The 23,006-nt window shown below is 38.8% G+C and overlaps 2 protein-coding genes across 3 annotated transcripts; one reads left to right on the top strand and one right to left on the bottom strand.

Annotated features, from left to right (window-relative positions):
• The first annotated feature begins 972 nt into the window (after positions 1-972).
• LOC125030931 (protein maelstrom-like) lies at positions 973-10,789 on the top strand. The gene is made up of 10 exons (XM_047621312.1): positions 973-1,229; positions 1,526-1,669; positions 4,143-4,276; positions 5,959-6,037; positions 6,587-6,735; positions 6,939-7,130; positions 7,290-7,376; positions 7,559-7,651; positions 7,858-8,041; positions 10,132-10,789. Exons 1-10 carry the CDS (start codon positions 1,079-1,081, stop codon positions 10,179-10,181), a joined length of 1,263 nt encoding a protein of 420 aa, XP_047477268.1. The 5' UTR covers positions 973-1,078; the 3' UTR covers positions 10,182-10,789.
• Positions 10,790-11,827: 1,038 nt separating this feature from the next.
• Positions 11,828-22,741, bottom strand: LOC125030932 (cytochrome c oxidase subunit NDUFA4-like). Of its 2 annotated transcripts, none has more exons than XM_047621315.1 (3): positions 22,614-22,741; positions 12,931-13,077; positions 11,828-12,469 (listed from the first exon to the last, which is right to left on the bottom strand). In XM_047621315.1, the coding sequence occupies exons 1-3, from the start codon at positions 22,653-22,655 to the stop codon at positions 12,407-12,409; spliced, it is 252 nt and encodes an 83-aa protein (XP_047477271.1). In that variant the 5' UTR covers positions 22,656-22,741; the 3' UTR covers positions 11,828-12,406. The 2 variants fall into 2 exon arrangements, with proteins under 2 accessions (XP_047477271.1, XP_047477270.1); XM_047621314.1 differs by lacking the exon at positions 11,828-12,469 and adding an exon at positions 12,503-12,640 and having other exon boundaries at positions 12,871-13,077.
• Between the last annotated feature and the right edge of the window lie 265 nt (positions 22,742-23,006).

Here is a 23,006-nt window from a genome sequence, read left to right as displayed (position 1 = left end):
ATTACAACACACAAAAAATAATCTAGCGAAAAAAGAAAGCAATACAACACAAAAATAACTTAGACAATATCAAAAAGAAAAAAAAATATAGCGAGAAAAAATCGCATTACAACACAAAACTAATAAGATTTTTTAAAACCAAATTTCAAGAGTACCTGAACAAAAATATGTAAGAGATAATTTTCTGCAATGTACTCAAAAAACTTCCATGTAGTGCATGTGCTCTGCAGTGAAAACAAAAAAAGCATTGTGGATATTGTGATAAGATAGGGTTAGGACTGTGCCCTTACTTTATGATAAATTTTTAAGTTGGATCAACTTTATACATGTTTCATAACCTTAACATATACAATACTCTGCAGTATTGGCAAAACATTGTACAGATTTACTGATATGTAGTTGTCATAATTGAGTCATTGGTTGATTATATTATTGATTGTTTTCTACCCAAAGATGACATTATTTTTTTTATATTAATGCATCAAGTTCTTTATAATAATTTGGTTTGGATGGAAGCAGCACTGTGAGTATAGTGTTTGATGTGAAATTACTTCCCTTGTTCTTAAAGTTGTCATGAAAATGTCATTGATGAAAAAAATTAATCATGTGTTGTTGGAAGGTTGTGAGGTTCTGAGAGTCCAGTATTATATATATATTTTTTGCATTTTACTTTAATTTTCTTATTTTTTATGTCATAGGTTTTGTTTTTAGCAGAATGGAATTGGGTAGAACTATTGTAGGTCTGTAAATTTGAATTTTTATCATCATACCTAAGAATTGAAACCTTTTTATTTTTGGCATTTATCTTCTTGTTAGGCCATTATATGAATAATGTCTTGTATGAATGCTACAGTTTTCTTCTCTTTGTAACGACTACTTGAATAAAAGATTGATTTTGTAATGTATTTCTAATTATATATTAACAGCATTATGATCAGTACTTTTCCAGATTAGGAATAGAATGATATTAGAGAAATATGAACCATTTTTCCATTTCTCTCTTTTTTACACACCAGTATACTTGTTACTGTTTTCCAAATAGGCGTTGCCAGAAGAAGAGAAGCGCAAGTACAAGAACATGAGGGATGATAAGCGAGGTGACGAAAAACTTGATTGTAGAGGAATACCTTTGGCTGACATAAAAAAAGAACAGGAGAAACATAAGAGGAAAATAGAGGAGATGAGGAGCTACATTGCAAATAATGTTTCTGTGTTGCATTCAGGCAAAGGTTAGTCTCTGTTACATCTTGTTTCTATGTTTATGATTGTTGTAGAATATGAAATGAAATGTAATGGATGTAGAACTATAATAATGCCATTTTTCATGACCTAAATGTTTAAGTGAATTGTAATACTTGTGGTTTTCATTCTGTGAAAAGATATAAATTTTTCATAATATTTAGTTCAAGTAGTGATTTGATTACAGAATAGAATAATGAATGAATTTACTAATAAAAATCATAAACTATAATTGAATGTAAGTAGATGTGATGCATTGAAACTACTTCATTATTTTCTCTTTAAGCTCTTCACTGTGGTAAGTTCTACATTGTGAGTACATCTTACTATGTGTTGACTGAAGAGGGCCACTATTCTCCTGCTGAGCTGGGATTAGTCCAGTTCTCTTTACAGAGAGGGATTATCAAGGAATTCCATATGATACTGAAACGTAAGTTCTCCTCCTCCAGAATCTTCATCCACTCACTCCTACAGGATCTTCCTTCTCTCTTCCTCCTCTTTACCTTCCTCCTCCTCATCTTACTCCTCTTCACCTTCCTCCTCTTCCTCTTCACCTTCCTCCTCTTCCTCTTCACCTTCCTCTTCCTCTTCACCTTCCTCCTCTTCCTCTTCACCTTCCTCCTCTTCCTCTTCACCTTCCTCCTCTTCCTCTTCCTCTTCACCTTCCTCCTCTGCCTCTTCCTCTTCACCTTCCTCCTCTGCCTCTTCTTCTTCACCTTCCTCCTCTGCCTCTTCCTCTTCACCTTCCTCCTCTGCCTCTTCCTCTTCACCTTCCTCCTCTGCCTCTTCCTCTTCACCTTCCTCCTCTGCCTCTTCACCTTCCTCCTCTGCCTCTTCACCTTCCTCCTCTTCCTCTTCACCTTCCTCCTCTTCCTCTTCACCTTCCTCCTCTTCCTCTTCACCTTCCTCTCTTCCTCTTCCTCTTCACCTTCCTCCTCTTCCTCTTCACCTTCCTCCTCTTCCTCTTCACCTTCCTCCTCTTCCTCTCCTTCACCTTCCTCCTCTTCCTCTTCACCTTCCTCCTCTTCCTCTTCACCTTCCTCCTCTTCCTCTTCACCTTCCTCCTCTTCCTCTTCACCTTCCTCCTCTTCCTCTTCACCTTCTCCTCCTTCCTCTTCCCTCCTCCTCTTCCTCTTCCTCTTCCTCTTCCTCTTCACCTTCCTCCTTCTCCTTCTCTTCCTCTTCCTCTTCACCTTCCTCCTCTTCCTCTTCACCTTCCTCCTCTTCCTCTTCACCTTCCTCCTTCCTCTTCACCTTCCTCTTCCTCTTCACTCCTTCCTCTTCCTCTTCACCTTCCTCTTCCTCTTCCTCTTCACCTTCCTCCTCTTCCTCTTCACCTTCCTCCTCTTCCTCTTCACCTTCCTCCTCTTCCTCTTCCCTCTCTTCCTCTTCCCTCTCTTCCTCTTCCTCTTCCCCCTCTTCCTCTTGCTCTTCCCCTTCTTCCTCTTGCTCTTCCCCTTCTTCCTCTTGCTCTTCCCCTTCTTCCTCTTCCCTCTTCCTCTTCCTCTTCCCCTTCCCTCTTCCTCCTCTTCCCTCTCTTCCTCTTCCTCCTCCTCTCCCTCCCTCCTCCTTCCTTCCTCTTCCCTTCTTCCTCCTCTTCCTCTTCCCTTCCTCTTCTCTCCCTCTTCCTTCCTCTCTCCTCCTCTTCCTTCCTCTTCCTCTTCCTCTTCACCTTCCTCTCTTCCTCTTCCCTTCCTCTTCTCTCCCTCTCCTCTTCTTTCCTCTTCCTCTCTTCTCTTCCTCTTCCTCCTCTTCCTCCTCTTCCCTTCCTTCTCTTCCCTCCTCTTCCTCTTTCCTCCTCTTTCCCTTCCTCCTCTTCCTCTTCACCTCCCCTCTTCCTCTTCCTCTCTCTTCCCTCCCCTCTCTCTTCTCTCCCCTTCTCCTCTTCCTCCCCTCTTCCTCTCCTCCCTTCCTTCCTCTCTTCCTCCCCTCCTCCTTCCTCTTCCTCTTCCTCCCTCCTCCTTTCCTCCTTCCCCCTTTCCTCTTCCTCCCCCTCCTCTTCCTCCCCTCCTCTTCCTCTTCCTCCCCCTCCTCTTCCTCCCCCTCCTCTTCCTCCCCTTCCTCTTCCTCCCCCTCCTCTTCCCCCCTTCTCTTCCTCTTCCTCCTCTTCCTCCCCTTCCTCTTCCCTCTCCTCCTCCTCTTCCTCCCCCTCTTCCCCCCCCTTCCTATTCCTTCCCCTCCTCTTCCTCCCCCTCCTCTTCCTCCCTTTCCTCTTCCTCCCCCTCCTCTTCCCCCCTTCTCTTCCTCTTCCTCCCCCTCCTCTTTCCCCCTTCTCTTCCTCTTCCTCCTCTTCCTCCCCTTCCTCTTCCCTCTCCTCCTCCTCCTCCTCCTCCTCCTCCTCCTCCTCCTCCTCCTCCTCCTCCTCCTCCTCCTCCTCCTCCTCCTCCCCCTCCTCCTCCTCCCCCCCCCCCCCCCTCCAGGATCCTCTTCCTTTTACTCTACTTCCTCTTCCTCCTCTTCCTTTTACTCTACTTCCTCTTCCTCCTCTTCCTTTTACTCTACTTCCTCTTCCTCCTCTTCCTTTTACTGTACTTTCTCTTCCTCCTCTTCCTTTTACTCTACTTCCTCTTCCTCCTCTTCCTCCTCTTTCTCTTTTTCATCTTCCTCATCTTCCCTATCTTCCCCATCTTCCCCATCTTCCTCTTCCTTTTTTCACTCTAAGATCACAACATTTTGCTGAGCAAAATCATCAGCATTTTTATCACCATTATCTAACTTTAGCATTACCATCATCATCAATGTTGTTAACAACACTTAATATTATAACTACTGTTATCATCATTATTACTACAGTAACCATCATTATTATTACAATTATCATCATCTTATAAGTGAAGAATGAAATAACAAATAGCTATGTAACACACACTATTATAGTAATCATAAGCCATTAAATTTTCCAGCGGTGATCCCCCTGTCCTACGGTTACATGGCCCAGGCTTACTCTGAGGCAAACCATATGCTCCTTGAGGAAGAGAACACAAGTGGTGAGGAGAAGGAAGATGTGGCCGTGGCCCTCAAGGAGTTTGTACAGGAAGTGAGTTTTGGATTGAGTGCCTGTTGTTTTTTTTGTCGATATGGATTATTGCCATTGTTATTGTATTTTTTATTGTTGTTTTTGTTAGTGCCCCTTCTTGACATTGCCATTGGTATTGCTGTTTTTACTCCTATTTTATTATTTGTCTTGTTGGTTATACTATGGTATTAGTAATGATGTTAGTAACAATTGTAATATTAATATTAGTAATAATAATAGTAGTGATAATTAAATTATTGATGATAGTGAGAATGGTGTTGATGAATGCAAAGATGATCATAACAATAATGATGATGGAGGTGATAGTGATGGTAGAGATGATAGTGATGAGAGTACTGATAGAGATCAGAGTAAGAGAATGATAGAGATGAGAGTGAAGATAATGGTAGAGATGAGAGTGAAGATAATGGTAGAGATGAGAGTGAAGATAATGGTAGAGATGAGAGTGAAGATAATGGTAGAGATGAGAGTGAAGATAATGGTAGAGATGAGAGTAAGATCATGATAGAGATGAGAGTAAGATCATGATAGAGATGAGAGTAAGGTCATGATAGAGATGAGAGTAAGATCATGATAGAGATGAGAGTAAGATCATGATAGAGATGAGAGTAAGATCATGATAGAGATGAGAGTAAGATCATGATAGAGATGAGAGTAAGATCATGATAGAGATGAGAGTAAGATCATGATAGAGATGAGAGTAAGATCATGATAGAGATGAGAGTAAGATCATGATAGAGATGAGAGTAAGATCATGATAGAGATGAGAGTAAGATCATGATAGAGATGAGAGTAAGATCATGATAGAGATGAGAGTAAGATCATGATAGAGATGAGAGTAAGATCATGATAGAGATGAGAGTAAGATCATGATAGAGATGAGAGTAAGATCATGATAGAGATGAGAGTAAGATCATGATAGAGATGAGAGTAGTGATGATTTAGATAATTATGATAGATGATAGTGATAATGATGATTTAGATAATTATGATAGATGATAGTGATAATGATGATTAAGATAATTATGATAGATGATAGTGATAATGATGATTTAGATAATTATGATAGATGATAGTGATAATGATGATTTAGATAATTATGATAGATGATAGTGATAATGATGACAGAGGTGATAGTAATGATAGTAATAATTGTTAATTATTGATGATTATTATAGTTATCATATTTGTTATAGTTATTGTTATAATGGTTATAGTTATTTTTATCATTGTTATTAGTATATTATAATGATGATCTAATAATAATAATGATGATAATGATAAAAATAAAGATGATAATGATTATGATAATGATAATGATAAAATTAAGTTTAATGAAAATGATAATGATAATCATTTATTAGTATTAGTATTAGTATTAGTATTGTTATTATTATTACTACTGTTATCATCATCACTGTTGTCCTTATTATTATTGCTATCTTCATTATTAACTTTGTGTTTTTAGGGGTCTTTTGGATTTATGTGACTATTATTACTTTATAATTTTCCATATATTTTGATACTTAAATTTTTGGCAGCTTCACTTTAAAGGTTTCAGATGCTCATACTGAAGGAAATTTCTTATAGAGGTTCCGTATAATGTTTTGTTTGTTAAGTGTTTTTGTCTTGACATGTGATAAATATCTATGTTTTTAATACTGTGTCTTTATTTTTGGCAGGAGAGTAATAGGCTGCCTCCGTTATACACTTTGGAAGAGGAAATGCCACAGGCTGATGCAATCCTTAGTGAAATATGTGGTAACTTCATCCTAGTTTTACTTAAGGAATATGTATTTTGTTTTATTTATTTATTGCTATTTTTGTTTAGTATTATAACAATGCATGTGGTATAATTATTCAGGTTATGTACAGTGATATCCATTTCAGACTCAGTGTATTTTATTTTTTTCATGTTTTTCTTTTCAAAGCATAAATGTGATTATGTATTATACTTGGATTAGATGGTATTTTCCACAGTTTGCAGGTCTTTCTAATATTGAAAAGAATGGTTTTCATCAAATAACTATGCATGAACCCATTTTTGGCTGAAATGATAAGTAATTTATTATTGCAAGATTACAAGCATCAAGCTATTTATGCATTTAATCTTTATTTACTATGTCCTAAGGGGATTATCCATCTTCCACAGAAAATATAAATATTTCAAAGTAATCACCTGGCATATGATTTGATCTTTTTTTGTTTTTGTTTTTTTTTACTTTTTGCTTTAGTACATTTCACAGACTGATGCATGTTGTGTCCTAGGGTTTAACTCCTTTCTTTTGTTTATCCTTGTGCTATGAACAGGACCAGATTACTTCAGTGTGTATTCCCTAGACCAGCTGTTCCAGCATTTTTACTCTGTGACTTTTGTTGACAATCCCATACCCTTGAGCATTGCTTCAGACATACTGACACACTGTAGCCTGGATTACCACCCATCCTTGCCATGTGGAGTAAGTTATGGATAAGTAATTTTTAAGTGTGTTATGTACTATGGTTTGGTTTCTCACTACATAATTTGCATGTAGTGAAAAAGTGATACACATATGTAGCTTTTGTTATTGTTATTGTGAGCTTTGTTTTCATTTTGTGTTCATTGGTTATTTGCTTTGATGACTCTCACAATAATTTTTCTAATTTTCTGTTCTTATTATAGTGGCACCAGACATACCAAAAGGATGCAGGTCGATACTGCTCCTTATCTTGTGCAAAACGTTGGGTGTTTCACATTTGCGATAACATGAAACTGTTAGACACCTTTGGTATAAAGCCACAGGAGGGTAAACACCTACCCCAGCCCATCCCAGCTTTTGGCACTGTGGTAGATGTGCCCAGACACACCTTTAAGGTAATATTTAATGTATTTTAGTCTTGTTTGCTTGAGAGCGAGAGAGAGGGAGCGGGAGGGAGTGGGAGTGAGCATTATTTACTTTTTTTTGTTTTTTGTTTTTTATAAGCAAAAAAAAATAAAAAATAAAAAAAATAGCTAAAACTTTTGTAATTACAGGATTGCTCTGTAGAAAGTCGTGGTGCTAGTAATTCCAGGGTTGACCGATCCTATGTAGCTGGTGCCTCCTCACAGCCATGGCAGGTGGTATGTGTTGTACAAGTCACTGGTATACCTTTTGATGAATTTGGAGAAAAGGAGAAAACTTATATGTTGTGGCTGTTGATCCCTGGTACATCTGTTATCTTTGGTTTGAGATATTATTTTAGTTTTACTTAATCCTTATGTAGTATATTCATGACATGTATAGTGCACATGTGTATTTGCAGGTTAATACTTCTGGAAATAGAAGCAAAGGAGTGCAGAATAAACCCAAGCCTGAACAGAATGATGTAGGATTTTCTTTCACAAGGAAGGCAAAGGTATCCAACAAGTTATGTGTTCTTGAATGTGTTTCATATATCCAAGTAACCTTCACTGAGTAAAGAAAAAAGCAGTAGAGTACTTCACAAGAGCATATTAATGGGTAAAAATCAGAAGTCACTGAATTTTTTTTTTTTTTTTTTTACTTTTCCATGCGTAACTCTATGATCATTTCCAAGAATGACTAGCAAGATCAACATTGTAGGTTGAGGCAGCCCCAGCAGGAGCTCCAGCAAGAGCTCCAGTGAGACCCAAAGGATCTTGGAGTAATGCAGTTACTTCCTCTTCTCCAAGAGTACCTACCTTGGCAGCCTCCTTCTCTGCTTCAAGTGTAGACACCTCATGTGAAGATGACTTCCCTGCTTTGGGAGCAAGGAATGGATTTTCAGGTCAGGATTATGGAAAGGAGTATGTCTTTTGTTATTGAAATATATAACATATAGCATTTGATAAGATAAAACAAAAAATTAACAGCTTTATTATTAAAATGTTGGAGTGGGCCCCGCACTCCAAAACCGCATCATTAAACTGCTTAGGCCAGGCCCTTCCCTGGTGACTATTGTGGAGACTTGTGGCCTGATGCATCCCGTGTGCTACAGTTGCTGTGCCCAGTGCTGGCTTAACCCCTTGGTGACGAGTGTAGAAAACTAAAAAAAAACTCTATGCTCTGGTGAACTAACGCGCTGACTTTGAGCGCGGGAGTACGGTACATCAAGCCGAATCACCGCCTCGGAGCGGTGATTCGGGAAGGGGTTAAGCATGATTTACAGCCATATTTATAGTCTTTGTTTTGGGAAGATAGTGACAAACCCAATAATTGGAATATCAAACTTCTTATTTATTAAATGTTTCGTTAATTTTAACCTACTTCAGTAACATAAGCATGGATATGTTCAAGTAAATATGCTTTTTTCAGTTTCAGAGAATACTTCTGGGCATTCATACACTCGTATAGATATACAAATATGTTAAGAGCAAATTAAATTTTTTTTATCCATATACATTGGGATAAGAGTCATTAATATATGGTAATTATTGTAATAATACATCAGCAAAACTATTGAGGAAGCCATAATGCTTGTGTTCACATGAGTATATACTTTATCATTTTTGGAGGGCTTGGTTAGGGGTGCTCTTACCTGCCCTACAATGTGTTGATCCCACGGGGTAAGCAACACCTGCAAAATATTAATAATATGGAAAAGTGTGAGGAGAAGTGTTTTTTGGTGAATTTATTAAGCATCTTTTGAAATTAGATAACTTGTGGAATAAGTTCTAGCAAGTTGTAAAGAACTATCTTTTCTTTAGAAAACAGAATGGCCATTTTTGATGGAGATGGGTAATAAAGAAATTAATATAAAGACGTTTAAAATATTATATAATGTTTAGAACACCTTTACATCTCTAAAAATGTGACTATTAACCCAATCAGCACAGATGGCAAGAATACATGCAATGCCCACTGTAATATAAGTTTATTTATTGTATTTACACATAGATGGCTCTACAAGTGTTTAGTCACCAAGGAGTCAGTTATTAATCCTACCTATCTCTGTTTACCAGTATCCTTGACTTTTGGAAAGGGTCTTTTGTATGATTTCACTGTCTTAAATGTTACCAAGATTTTAATAACAAATAATCATAATATCAGTAACAATAATAACATTATGGATATCCATTTCTTAAAAAGAATTTCCAACCAATTCAAGAAATGGGGAAATCAGGATCAGTTACTAGGGCCTACTGATGACTCCTTACTGGCTGAGCACGTGGAGCCATCTGTATGTAACAAAATTCACAAAAAACTACAAGGAACAGAACAAATTCGTAGTGGTTGGGTTAACATAATTGGCAAGAATATAATGCCATGCCCACTGTAATACAAGTTTATTTATTGTATTTACACAGATGGCTCCACAAGTGCTTAGTCACCAAGGAGTCAGTTATTAGTCTTACCTATCTCACGTGTTTACTCTTTTTCTTGATTTTTTTAAAGCTTCATTTGTATTATTTTAGGGTCTTTATTGAATTATTAAAATAATAACATTCATCATAATATCAGTAAGAATAATAACAATGTCATTATTAATAGTATTAGAAAAAAAAAAAAAAATCCTGCAAATTTAAGGAATGGGAAAATCAGGCATGGTCACAAGGGCCTACTGATAGACTCCCATAGTCATTGGGTTAAAATCTTTCATGTCGAGGTATACACTGTATCATGAGTAATCATAAGGCATAAACAGATACAAAGTCACTATCAGTTGGCAAGCTTGAGAAGTGACATTAATAGGGGGCAGACTACTTGTAAGTAATTTATGAATGAATTGGTTAAGCCAATAGTCTGCCTGCCTGCCTCTGGTGTCTCTCGTTGGTTATGCTTGCTGATGATCTGGACATGTCTTCTGAAACAGCTGTTATATTCTCTGACTTGGTAAGATTTTGTACAAAAACAATAATTAATTTAATTTTCTTTCAGGTAACAGTTGGAATGCCCCATCTCATAAGAGAGGCCAGAAGAAGAAATGATATAATGGTTATTTTAGCGGATAATTTTTAGTGGTGATAAAGTATACATTTCCCTAAAGTTCATCAGGAGGACAGTTATGCAAGTGATTTTTTTCCTCTACTTTTAGTTATGGAAGCTTTATTTTGTGTATAGGTGAAGATTCATTTTGTTGTATTGCCTTTTACTCTTGGTAAAAGCAGTTACGTCTTCCAAGAAATATTAAAAAAAAAAAATCCAACTTTTTTTTTTTCTTTGGTTTTGTTTCATTTTGATATTATTGCTTTAGTGCTGTTTGATTTAACTTCTTTTCAAATGTAAGTATTGTACAAGTTCTGCTCCCAGTAATTTTTTTATTTTATTTTGATGCACTTTTGCAAACATGTAGAAAGTTGAATGGTTTGTGTTGAATACTTAGAAATTTAGTCAATGCTTTGTAAAGATTAATTATGATTGACTCTATATTAATAATCATCTTTAAGATAATCATGGGTTACAAGAATGAGTCTTGTTTTAAAATGTGTTGTTTAGCTAATTTATATTACTGAACTGTTACCTTCTGGCAAGAAAGTCTGATGCCATTATAGATGTGCCAACTATTTTTAATGTAAAAAATAAAGTTCCATTTCAATCCTTGTCTCACTCCTACACTTGTGGAAAACTGAACTTGCCAGTTTTTTTGTTATTTTTTATGGTCAACCTTGTCTTTGTGTGACAAGGTCTCATTCCTTGCTTCTGTTGTCTACTTGACATATTTGATTTTTTTCTTGTGCCTTAAGCTTTATTTTCAGAAAATGTTTGGATGTTAAATTAAAAAATCTTGAGATTCTTGTTCTGTGAATGTCAAGGTGATAAGAGTATATACAATTAACTTTCTTTTCAATCTTGTAACAGAGTAAGAGTGGTTTGCCTTGAAATATTTAAGATGATACTTGTGTAGTAATCCATATCCATTAGTAGTTTTTGTAATGCCAAATTTAACCCATTGCTGCCAGGAATGGCATTTCCACCGAGTGTTATTAAACCTTTACTGCTGGGTCACACCTTGTGGCGCCATAACAAACTGCTTGGTTCGCCAGAGCACTTCGACCTGGACGTTCGGCTTGATGTAGCGAACTCTTGCACTCAAAGTCAGCCCGTTGTCATTAATCTCCAAAGTTGAGTTTTTATTTATGTTCTTCACCCAGCAGTGTTGGGTTAATTACATTTGAAATTAGATCATTCCACAAGATTAGTCACCAAGGAGTCGGTTACTAAGCCTACTGATCTAACCTGTCTAACCTTTTCCTCGATTTTCAGAAATTGATAATACTAATAGCAATATAAAAATTTAAAACTAATTAGCCATAATTATAATGTCAATAACAACAGCATAGGTATTAAATAGGTAGGGGAGGGGAAGAGAAATTCTCCAAAACTCAAGGAGAGGAGAAATCAGGCGAGGTCACCTAGGTTTACTAACGGACTCTTTGGGTGGCTTTGCACTAACTCTGTATAAAAAAATCACAAAATACAATTATGAACATTCCATATTCCAGCTGCCATAAATTAGTAGAATTGCCTTTATTTGAATAAATTTCACAAAAAGATGTGATTAAACTGTTCAAGAAGTAATCATTTGTTTATTTGTCACATGTAAAGAAAGGTACTTTAGAAATACAAAAAAAAATATAGTAAACCAATTTATTATATATGGTACATCTGAATGTGGTCTTTATACACAGTAAACTGTACAAATTATTTTAAAGAACACTAACATTTAAAAGATATTATCATCCCCGACTCTTTCCACTTTCAAGTGTTTGACTTACATTTGAATGACAAAATAAAAAAAAGCAACTAATTATTGTCTGGTCACAGTGCAGTAATACAGAAGGTTTATTATTGTCCTCTGTCATAGCAGCATTGCAATGGCAATATTTCAAACTGAAACTACCAAAAGGAACACTTATGGCTATGGTAACAAGTAGAGAGAGAATTAATATTTGGATCTCAAATAATTGAGGACAATATTAACCAAAACTGTACAGTAAAATCCTAAGCAGTAAAAATTTTAAATTTAAAATTTTCACCAGTCTGCAGCAGATTAGTCCAATGAAATCTCACATTGCCTTCAATTTCTTTCTCCCTTCAATCATTACCAAACCCATAAGTATCGTGACCTCTCCCCCCCTTACCAACAGTGTATCATCCCTATTGGTAAATGAAAGAGGGGATCTCGATTCGGTGGTGGTTTCATGGTGTTAAATTACTCGGAGTACTTGGGGACGGGTGCCCTGTAGGTTGAGTAGTCTCGGACAGGGGACCAGAACTGAAAGAAGATGGGAAGTAAAAAATACTGAAAATATGTTTTTCTCTCTTAGGCCCTGTCCATAAGACTGAACTGCTTGGTAGACTTTACCAGGTTACCAAACAAACTCTGCTTTCTATAAACACAGGGTACTGATAAATGATTATTTATCCTCAAATATAGTAAGCCGATGTTCTTTTACATTGATTACACTACTTGTGTAAAAAAAAAAAAACAGAATGAGTAACCTTGACACAAACATCACACATCATCTGGAGATTCTGCAGAAATTATCATCCACATCAAACATTCCTTACTCTTTTCATCTTATGTATGCTGTTAAAGTGCAGCAATTTGGCTACAAAATAAATATTAAACAATTATAGAACAGTGGCGAATACTAGGTGCAGTCAGCACAAAATGAGCAAATACCAAAAACCTAAAACAAAGATATTAAGATAAAAGCTCTTGGTATTCCTTACCTTGTACTGCTTGTTAGCCCACTCCTGCTGGGGTTCTGGGTTACCAGTGCGGTTCCAACTCACATCAGGGTTCCTGAAGGCCAATCGCAGGGTGTAGAAGGTTGCACCAGCCACCCCAGCTCCCAGACACACATACAGGGGGATCAACTGCAAAGTAAAGTAGATGCTGTTGGGTAATTGTTCTACAAGATAAGACAAAAACTAAACAGAGAGAGAGAGAGAGAGAGAAATGGCTTTACATAAAAAGTTGCATTTTGGAGCAGCAGTATGAGAGCAGTCATGAGAGGCAGCGATGTCAAAGCACAGATGCTGGTGACCTCTAGCAAGAAACCAGGAAGTGGTCACCAGGTCATGAGAGGCTCCGCTCAAAATCAGACCTTACCTGACATGCGAACCCATCCCACCTGTAAGCTTGGCTGACCTTCAGGTTAACTCTGCTGCTCAACCAATGCTTCCTAGCCAGTATAATGGTGTGGGTGGGTGGGTGGGTGGGTGGGTGGGTGGGTGGGTGGGTGGGTGGGTGGGTGGGTGGGTGGGTGGGTGGGTGGGTGGGTGGGTGGGTGGGTGGGTGGGTGGGTGGGTGGGTGGGTGGGTGGGTGGGTGGGTGGGTGGGTGGGTGGGTGGGTGGGTGGGTGGGTGTGTGTGTGTGTGTGTGTGTGTGTGTGTGTGTGTGTGTGTGTGAGTGAGTGAGTGAGTGAGTGAGTGAGTGAGTGAGTGAGTGAGTGTGTGAGTGAGTGTGTGAGTGAGTGTGTGAGTGAGTGTGTGAGTGAGTGTGTGAGTGAGTGAGTGAGTGTGTGAGTGTGTGTGAGTGTGTGAGTGTGTGTGAGTGTGTGTGTGAGTGTGTGTGAGTGATTCCTTATACAGTTTGTCACTGCCAACCATTCATACACAAATTTGTACGCAACCGTGCACACTCCCGATGCACGCACGCACGCGCACACTCCCGATGCATGCACGCACGCACGCACGCACGCGACCAGTCACACCCCCAACGCACGCACACGCGCGCACACTCCCGATGCAATCATGCACGCACACGCGCGAACATTCCCGATGCAATCACGCACGCACACGCGCGCATTCCCCCGATGCAATCACGCACGCACACGCTCGCACTCCCCCGATGCAATCACACACGCACACGCGCGCACACTCCCGATGCAATCACGCACGCACACGCGCGCACACTCCCGATGCAATCACGCACGCACACGCGCGCACACTCCCGATGCAATCACGCGCACGCACGTTTTTCATGCTATGTAAGTATGGAAAAAAAAAAAGATCACATGACCTATAACCCCTAATCACACCACGTGCGCCCTCATAGACATACCCAAGATGTCAACCGATATGCATCGCCCAAGTCTTCAGTGAGAGAGAAAACAAGCAAGCAGACGTTGGCTGAGGTCTTGCTACGTGTCCACAGTCACGTCACTGAGGCAGAGTTCATCTCCCCTTGTGCAAAGGAGGAGGAGAAGGAGAGGAAGAAGATGAAGATGGATATGGACATGGAGAGGAAGGAGAGGAAAAGGAAGGAGAGGAAAAGGAAGAAGAGGAAGGAGAGGAAAAGGAAGAAGAGGAAGGAGAGGAAAAGGAAGAAGAGGAAGGAGAGGAAAAGGAAGAAGAGGAAGGAGAGGAAAAGGAAGAAGAGGAAGGAGAGGAAGAGGAAGGAGAGGAAAAGGAAGGAGAGGAAGAGGAAGGAGAGGAAGAGGAAGGAGAGGAAGGAGAGGAAGGAGAGGAAGAGGAAGGAGAGGAAAAGGAAGAAGAGGAAGGAGAGGAAAAGGAAGAAGAGGAAGGAGAGGAAAAGGAAGAAGAGGAATGAGAGGAAAAGGAAGAAGAGGAAGTGAGAGAAAAGGAAGGAGAGGAAGGAGAGAAGGAGAGGAAGGGAGAGGAAGGAGAGGAAGGAGAGGAAGGAGAGGAAGGAGAGGAAGGAGAGGAAGGAGAGGAAGGAGAGGAAGGAGAGGAAGGAGAGGAAGAGGAAGAGGAAGGAGAGGAAGAGAAAGGAGAGGAAGAGAAAGGAGAGGAAGAGAAAGGAGAGGAAGAGAAAGGAGAGGAAGAGAAGGGAGAGGAAGAGAAGGGAGAGGAAGAGAAGGAGAGGAAGAGAAGGGAGAGGAAGAGGAAGGTGAGGAAAGAGGAGAGGAAGGAGAGGAAGAGGAAGGAGAGGAAGAGGAAGAGGAAGGAGAGGAAGAGGAAGGAGAGGAAGAGGAAGAGGAAGGAGAGGAAGAGGAAGGAGAGGAAGAGGAAGAGGAAGGAGAGGAAGAGGAAGGAGAGGAAGAGGAAGAGGAAGGAGAGGAAGAGGAAGGAGAGGAAGAGGAAGGAGAGGAAGAGGAAGGAGAGGAAGAGGAAGGAGAGGAAGAGGAAGAGGAAGGAGAGGAAGAGGAAGAGGAAGAGGAAGGAGAGGAAGAGGAAGGAGAGGAAGAGGAAGGAGAGGAAGAGGAAGGAGAGGAAGAGGAAGGAGAGGAAGAGGAAGGAGAGGAAGAAGAAGGAGAGGAAGAGGAAGGAGAGGAAGAGGAAGGAGAGGAAGAGGAAGGAGAGGAAGAGGAAGGAGAGGAAGAGGAAGGAGAGGAAAAGGAAGGAGAGGAAAAGGAAGGAGAGGAAAAGGAAGGAGAGGAAGAGGAAGGAGAGGAAGAGGAAGGAGAGGAAAAGGAAGGAGAGGAAGGAGAGGAAAAGGAAGGAGAGGAAGGAGAGGAAGGAGAGGAAGGAGAGGAAGGAGAGGAAAAGGAAGGAGAGGAAGGAGAGGAAGAGGAAGGAGAGGAAAAGGAAGGAGAGGAAAAGGAAGGAGAGGAAGCAGGAGGAAGGAGAGGTAGCAGGAGGAAGGAGAGGAAGCAGGAGGAAGGAGAGGAAGCAGGAAGCAGGAGGAGGAGGAGGAGGAGGAGGAGGAGGAGGAGGAGGAGGAGGAAAAGGAGGAGAAAGAGAAGAAGGAGAAGAAGGAGAAGAAGGAGAAAGCAAAGTTCATTGGGGGACATTACCATGAAAACAATAATAAATTTGTATTCAATGTAATAGGATAGATTGAAAGAAAAGGAAAATTGAGAAAGAACGGAAAAGACGCATTGCGGAAGAATAAATGTACTAAGAATTTCCAGGAAGTGTCACAACCTTTGTTCACGTCAATCAAATCTTGCACGACAAGGCAGCCCAAAAAATAGAATAGGAAAATTGCCTTCAGCTGCCTGCATCTCAAGGTTAGGTAGTGAGAGTGCAACTAAGGATGCCAGATCTTCTCTTCTTATCTCCATTCCTCCAATGCCATCTTGTGTATTTACTGTTGCCCATATTTCTTCCTCATTGAATGTGTCATGAAATAAGTGATTTTAGTGTAAGTGTGTATAAGTTAGATTTGTTCTGATTTGTTCTCTATACATTAAGAAAAAATAAAATCTCACATCATTTTTACACTATGCAAATTTGTGGCTGGATAGGAAGAGCAGACTATGAAGAGCAAGTTCCTATGTCTACATATTTTGAAAATGAATAGGAATTATCTAAATCACTCCAGAAAGACCATAAAAAAAAAGTGCAATATCATCATAACCTGAATTTCACCGACAAGTACATTTCTTAAAAAAATTACATCACCCTGAACTACAAAAATTATATGATGAATGTACAAACTAAATCACTCGTGTAATAAATCCTCCTGCATATAATCTTGGTAACTTGGCCTATATGATATGTAAAGAAAAATATTTAGAAAAACCTTCCTCTAATCTAAAGTTTTCACCCAAACTGCAGCATATCACCAGAAATCTGATATGGCTTTCACTTTCATGAACATGTTTTGCAAGCACGGTTGACCTGAAATGGAGACCAGAGGCTTCCTGCATAAAAACAGGCACATACAGATATGGACACAGACACAAAAGAGTATTTTCTATTACCATTAGGATAAGCTCCAAGAAAGAATTGCAAACAAAAAGACTGTCATATGAAATAAATGAATAAAGGTGGAAAATATGCTAAATCTTGACACGTTTCTGTCACTCCAAGTTTCTTTGTTTGCTGTCACTCACTCACTTTGGCTTTCCACTTTGTCTTCCATTTTCTCCATGGCCAATTATCCTGTTCCTTTTTCATTCACCTGACCTGCAAAGGCTTAACATCCTTACAATCCTAATAAAACTAAGTAGCATACATATAGCGAGCTGGGACAACAATTACAACAGTTAAGAATCAATGAATTTAATTACACAGAACTGGTATAAAATGAAAATTTTCCAATATTGAAGTGTAAGGCTTTACTCCCCAAATTTTTTTTAAATTAACATTTCTATTATGATAGCTCTAAACAAACATATGCTATCTTTATAAGGTGAGCAAATGCAAACTTTTTAATGCAAGTGTCATAGCTGATAAATATGCCATCTCACTTCCCTTTAAGGACTAAAATAAGCATTACCAAAGGCCTCTTGTTTCTGCCAAAGTTCAATGCACAACTTGAAGCCAGATTTAGCAAGTGAAACTATAAAAGTGCTGCCGTGTTATTTGCAAAAGTCTATTTGAGAAGCATTTTCCTTGTGTCAAATCCTGATCAATTTCCTAACAAAAGCTGTGGGAAAATGCAAAAAAATACTTTTCCACATGAAAAGGTAAATACTACTTGAAATCAATCAATCTATTTCAGTGATTTTTTGTTTGTTTTTGTTTTGTGACATTGTTGCATGTTGAAAATAAAACTGTTTAAGCCAAACTGTAAGTGTTTGGCATAACGGCAAAGATTGACAAACCCTCTCCATGGATATTCTGACTGGACAGAGCTTGGATACGTTCCTTACTTAAAGATAAAATGGCAGGGGACAGAGACACTGTTTTACCAATCTCTAAAACCTGAAAAAGGTAGTTATAAATGAACAGATATTCCATGTATATATTTCTTTCATGGGAAGGGAGGTAAAGGTATAAATTCTGGATATCAACTATAAGCATGATAAAATAAAATATTTTGCAATTCTGTGTCCCCTTGCATGCAAATCAATTTTGTTTTTCAATGTTTCTATAAGGGTCAATCCTGTTTTTACATTCCTTACAAGGAAAGGCAAAGGGAGATGATTTCAAATCTTCTAAAGCAAGGACTACAACACACATTTCATAATCCAACCCCACCATTTCCCGATGAAACCTCAAGCCCTCCCTGCATATCAAGTCTGGTTTTATCTTTGTTACCTAGTGCCAACTAAAATCATAAATATATGAGGAATCCAATGGATTACTTAGTACTGTATGGGACATAAACTGTAGTAAAAGGTTTTATCCTCACAACAAATAAAAGGATGATATGATCCTATAACAATTAAAGAGGGCAAATAAAGGTAAAAAAGCTGTTCTATGAACACTGGAAGAGTACCAACAGATGACAGCCTTTACGACTGGTGTGATGTCTAGTGCCCTCAGTACCCTCTACACCTATGACACTCCTCAGAAGCAAACCATTATGTATATTCTAGCAAGATGAAGCATGGACCAATTCCTTATATGATGATTAATTACTGAAGTCTATAAGTATCATACTACCATAAGCTGTGGTGGTTTGTAGGCCTTTTCCCAAAGCACTAAGTGGCACCGAGTCCATTCCAGTATTGGAAGTGATGCTTAACACAAACTGAAGCAGCAGATCTTGCGGTCCAATTGAATATAACATTCTAAGAATTCCGCAAACTAAAAACGAGGGCAGTAGCACGTGTAAAACTAAATTTGCAAATGCTTCATGATGTGCACTCCTCCGGCACTTAGAGAAAGTGAGGTAATGGCCAAAAACATTGGATGGGATTTTAGCAGATAATGTATGTAAGGAAAATCATATATCCCTATTAGATTTGTAATTACTTGTGACATGACACACACACTAGCACAGAGTCGTTACCCCATATACTAATTGAAATAGATAATCACGAGACAACAGAAACTGGACTTCAGGGAAGTTGGCTGAAATTCAAATCAGTCCCATATGTCTATACATATGCCCTGGATTAATAAGGGGGTACGGGGCAAAATTCCCATGTATGATGTTAAAGTGCATCATAAAAGTGTAATTGCCAAGCTCTATCCTGGCAAAACATACAAGATAAAGACTTTGAAGACTAAGTAGGGACTAATCCCCCCTTTAAAAGTGGGGGTTGGAAATCAAAGCTAAACTATCTTCTATTTATTCCCAAGACTGAGGGGGGCAAGATACCCCTGTATCCCCTTTATTAACACTTCATGTCTACTTACTGAAAATATTGAGAACTTTGGTGTTGTAGATATGCAGTGTATATTTTCATCATTTCATGGTAAATATAAGGCCACAGCAGATGTTAGTCTGAGAGGTGATTTGCAGTGGATGTTTTTGTCATTTCACAGTAAGTACAAGGGCACAGTAGCTATACTTGTGATGTTTATGACTCTCTTATCCTCTATAAGATGGCAGTGTCTACTTCCCTCTATCTCTGTGCATCTCCCTCAGTAGCATTAACCATGCTTGTTTACTTGGGAGCTACTTTTCTCTTGTGTTCATCAGACAAATTTTGGCTCATGTTTTCAAGAAATCAATTTTCTTCCTTTGTGTGTGTGTGTGTGTGTGTTTGTATTTATTAAGGAAAAGCTCGTCTTTTTGAGAAATTGACTTTTTAATTATTTTAAGGAAACAAAAGTTTTCTATTGTGTTTGGGGCAAAGTTTGTTCTCCTTTTTGGTTAATCTACAGAATATGGAATTTTAGTAAACAAACATGAAATACTACCAAAATGGAACAACATCCAAACTAATCGCTGGTGTCAGAGGGGGGAGAAAATTATGACAATATTAAAATAAAGGTGCCAAAATTTGTTGCTCAAAGACATAGTTCCATTCTTTGCTTATTGGCCAAGTCATTTACACATAACTTATGTTTCTAAACAATATAAAGTACCATTATATATCATTAATATAACTAATTTCTCTAATCTATTCACATTTTATGCTCTATAAAATTTTGTGTGATGTTACTGTACAGCACAATTACAAGCGATTTGCCAATGCTATTGGGTATGGAAGACGTGTCACCGTGGTTGAGTGTGGTATTCAAACTTGTGGAGTGTAATGAACTGGTAAAATGTTTCATCGATGGTGTGATTAAAAAAAAAAAAAAAAAGCTGGGATAAAATTGAAACACTGAATTGGCACAGGACCATGAACTTGTTGCAAGCAACAGTGCAAATTTGATATTAAAGAACACGTCTACACCTTTTTCTGGTAACCTTTCCGTGCATATCAATCAAGAGTACAGAAAAATAAGTGTGTGGAGTGGATACCTTGACGAAAACTAAGGCACTTTTCATCTATGGCAAAAGGTGCGCAAATCTAAAATAAAGGAGATACAGGACAGAGAAGACAGAATATCGCCCCTTCATTTTCTAAGTCCCCTTCCATGTTTACCTCACAAAAACCAAAAACAAATGTGACGCTGTAACTCATTACTGCAATCCATCAAGTAGTCCATGTATTGCTACGCGCTTGTGAGTAGGCTTAATTTGTCATTACTAGCGTCTGTTTTCCCGAATTCATGTATGTAATGCATTCTTCTAGCTTTATTATACTTCTTTTAAGTCTTTTGGTAATTAATAATCCCTATTCTGTACAATAACCTTGTATGTACATATCACCACAGGGGTCCAGGGGGGGGGGGGTAGCCCCCTGGCTAGGCATACATATCACCACAGGGGTCCAGGGGGCAAAGTCCCCTGACTAGGTGCATTTAATACCATGGGGGTCCAGGGGGCAGAGCCCCCGACTAGGGAATATATAGATCGTAGTGTATAAATCCCACAAGGTTAGGTTAGGTTGGTTTATTGGTTAGGACGCATTGTACGATTACAACAGCGGATCTGGATCATGTGAAATCCCGTAGACTTTTGCCGAATGATGGGTTTGGTTCCCGTAGTTTTTTTGTTTTTTTTTTTTTAGAAAATTAGCGCGTCGGCCTGTATATTTTCAAAGATGGCGGCGATGTCCGTAGAGTTTCATTTGCCGATTTTGAGTGTTTTTTGTGCTTGTTTTACACATTTCTGTTCTCTATTTTGCTTATTTAAGCCTGTTTTACCCCTGTAATTTCCCTGATCTACTTCATGCCCTCCCCTGCTATCGGGACTTATCAAATCACATCAAGATTGTCAGCTGGAGAATTTGACGGAGAATATCATCAGATTCGTTCTCATCACACGAGAACAAATCTGATGATATAAATATTGTAAGGGAAGACCCGATTGTCATAGTCGGAAAATTAACCCTTTTTCTTTGTGTAGCACCCGACTCTACCAATCATGTGGTTAAATTAGATACTTCTTTATTTTTATTTTTGGTTATAGTATAATGAATGACCACACTGGTTAGGAAGACATGGTGATCAGGAGGGGGGGGGGGGGTCTCTGGGCAGAGCCCCTGATAGGGAAACTTGGTGTTGGGAAGGGGTGCAATTAGGAGGGGGTGCGGGGGTATAGCCCCCAGGTTTGGAAGGTTTTTGGTTTGTAGGCTTGGTTCATTTCTGTAACGTGGTGTCAAACATTCTGAAGCCAAATCTTGGCTCAGGTTTTCATTTTAGTACTTTTTTACTTTTTAACCCTTTGGCGACGGGTGTAGAAAACTAAAACTATGCACTGGCAATAAATGGCAACGTGCCGACTTTAAGCGCGGGAGTTCAGTGTATCAAGCCGAATCACTGCCTCAGAGCGCTTCGGTGCGCCGTACAGCCGCACATTACATTTCAAATGATTTGTTATGACGTCCAGAGGCGTGACCCGTTGGGGAGAGGTTAAATTAACTTCAAATAACCTTAAATGTTTGTTTTTTTTCTAGGGAAAATCTGGCTCGTCTTTACAAGAAAAGGCGTTTCCTTTACAGTCTTAAAATCAAAGTATGTGTAGGGGACCAGTGAAAAAACTAACATTCACACAAAATCATTCTTTAGGTATCACTTCCATGTCTCTTGCCAGTGCAACTAATTCCACATCATTCTTAGTTACTACAAACAATTAACCCAATGCTGACGGGTGAAGAAAAATAAACATTTTACACTCTGGTGATTACTGTCCGCTACATCAAGCTGAACGTCCTGCTCCAACTGCTCTGGCATGTCCCCACTATGTACAGCCATACCCCACAGACCGAGCGGTTTGTTAAGCCGCCAATAAGTGTGGCCTGTCAGCATCGGGTTAATATTGTTGGTTTCCTTGGCCTAAAGCAGATATCCAAAGCCATTCATCAATTACCAACCTACAATGTAGACTATTATGTATATGAGCTTAAATATAATTTCACAATTAACATTTTCCTGCAGTAGTTGGTTTGGTAATAGTATCACTGTCTTCCTCAATTCACATGAATTTTAAATTACCTGACCTATTTATAGTAACGCATCTCTTCACTCTATGGACATCAGTGTTCTATATATATATGTATAAAGAAAAAATAAAAAAATCTAATCTATTGAATCCATCCAACACAAATAAACCGGAAAATATGAAGGAAAAGCAAGTTTAAAGCAACTGCAGAGGATCAAGCTGTTAAAACAACAACAAAATCAACATTGCGTCATTGGCCGCACGTACACCATCGAACCCGGCATGTTTCTGCTAGTCCTTTTTCGCCTCTTTTTAAGCTCCAAGACCAACAATTATCTATCAATTTAACCACAAACCACTCGCACTGTAAACATTCGAATATACTTACAGCGGGGTGCTTCTTCAAACTAGCGAGTGTGAGGCCCTGCATGTTGGAATTTCGGTTGAAAGCAACCCTCTTCGTTCAGTAACTGAGATAATATGGCGGCGGTACAGGCTCTCAGCTGATGACCTATCCTGGCAAGTATAATGCAGCTGAATTACCTTTCTCTTATTAATAAAAATACATAATTATATGATACCATTTTTCCTAAAATTATCGAAAAGTTTAATTGATATATCAATATATACTTTTTATTTAAAATATGTATCTGTATTTCAAAATATTAATAAAAATGAACTCATAGTTATCGCTTACTTTTGCCATTTGGTAAACATCAAATTGACTCTCGCAGTCTGTGAGCTCTCAGCTGATGTTCTGTCATGGCAAATGTAATGCTAC

This window comes from Penaeus chinensis, chromosome 12 (genome assembly GCF_019202785.1).
Source record: "Penaeus chinensis breed Huanghai No. 1 chromosome 12, ASM1920278v2, whole genome shotgun sequence".
NCBI lineage: Eukaryota > Metazoa > Arthropoda > Malacostraca > Decapoda > Penaeidae > Penaeus > Penaeus chinensis.
The sequence above is the reverse complement of the archived record's forward strand: the minus strand, read 5'-3'. Positions and strand labels throughout refer to the sequence as shown.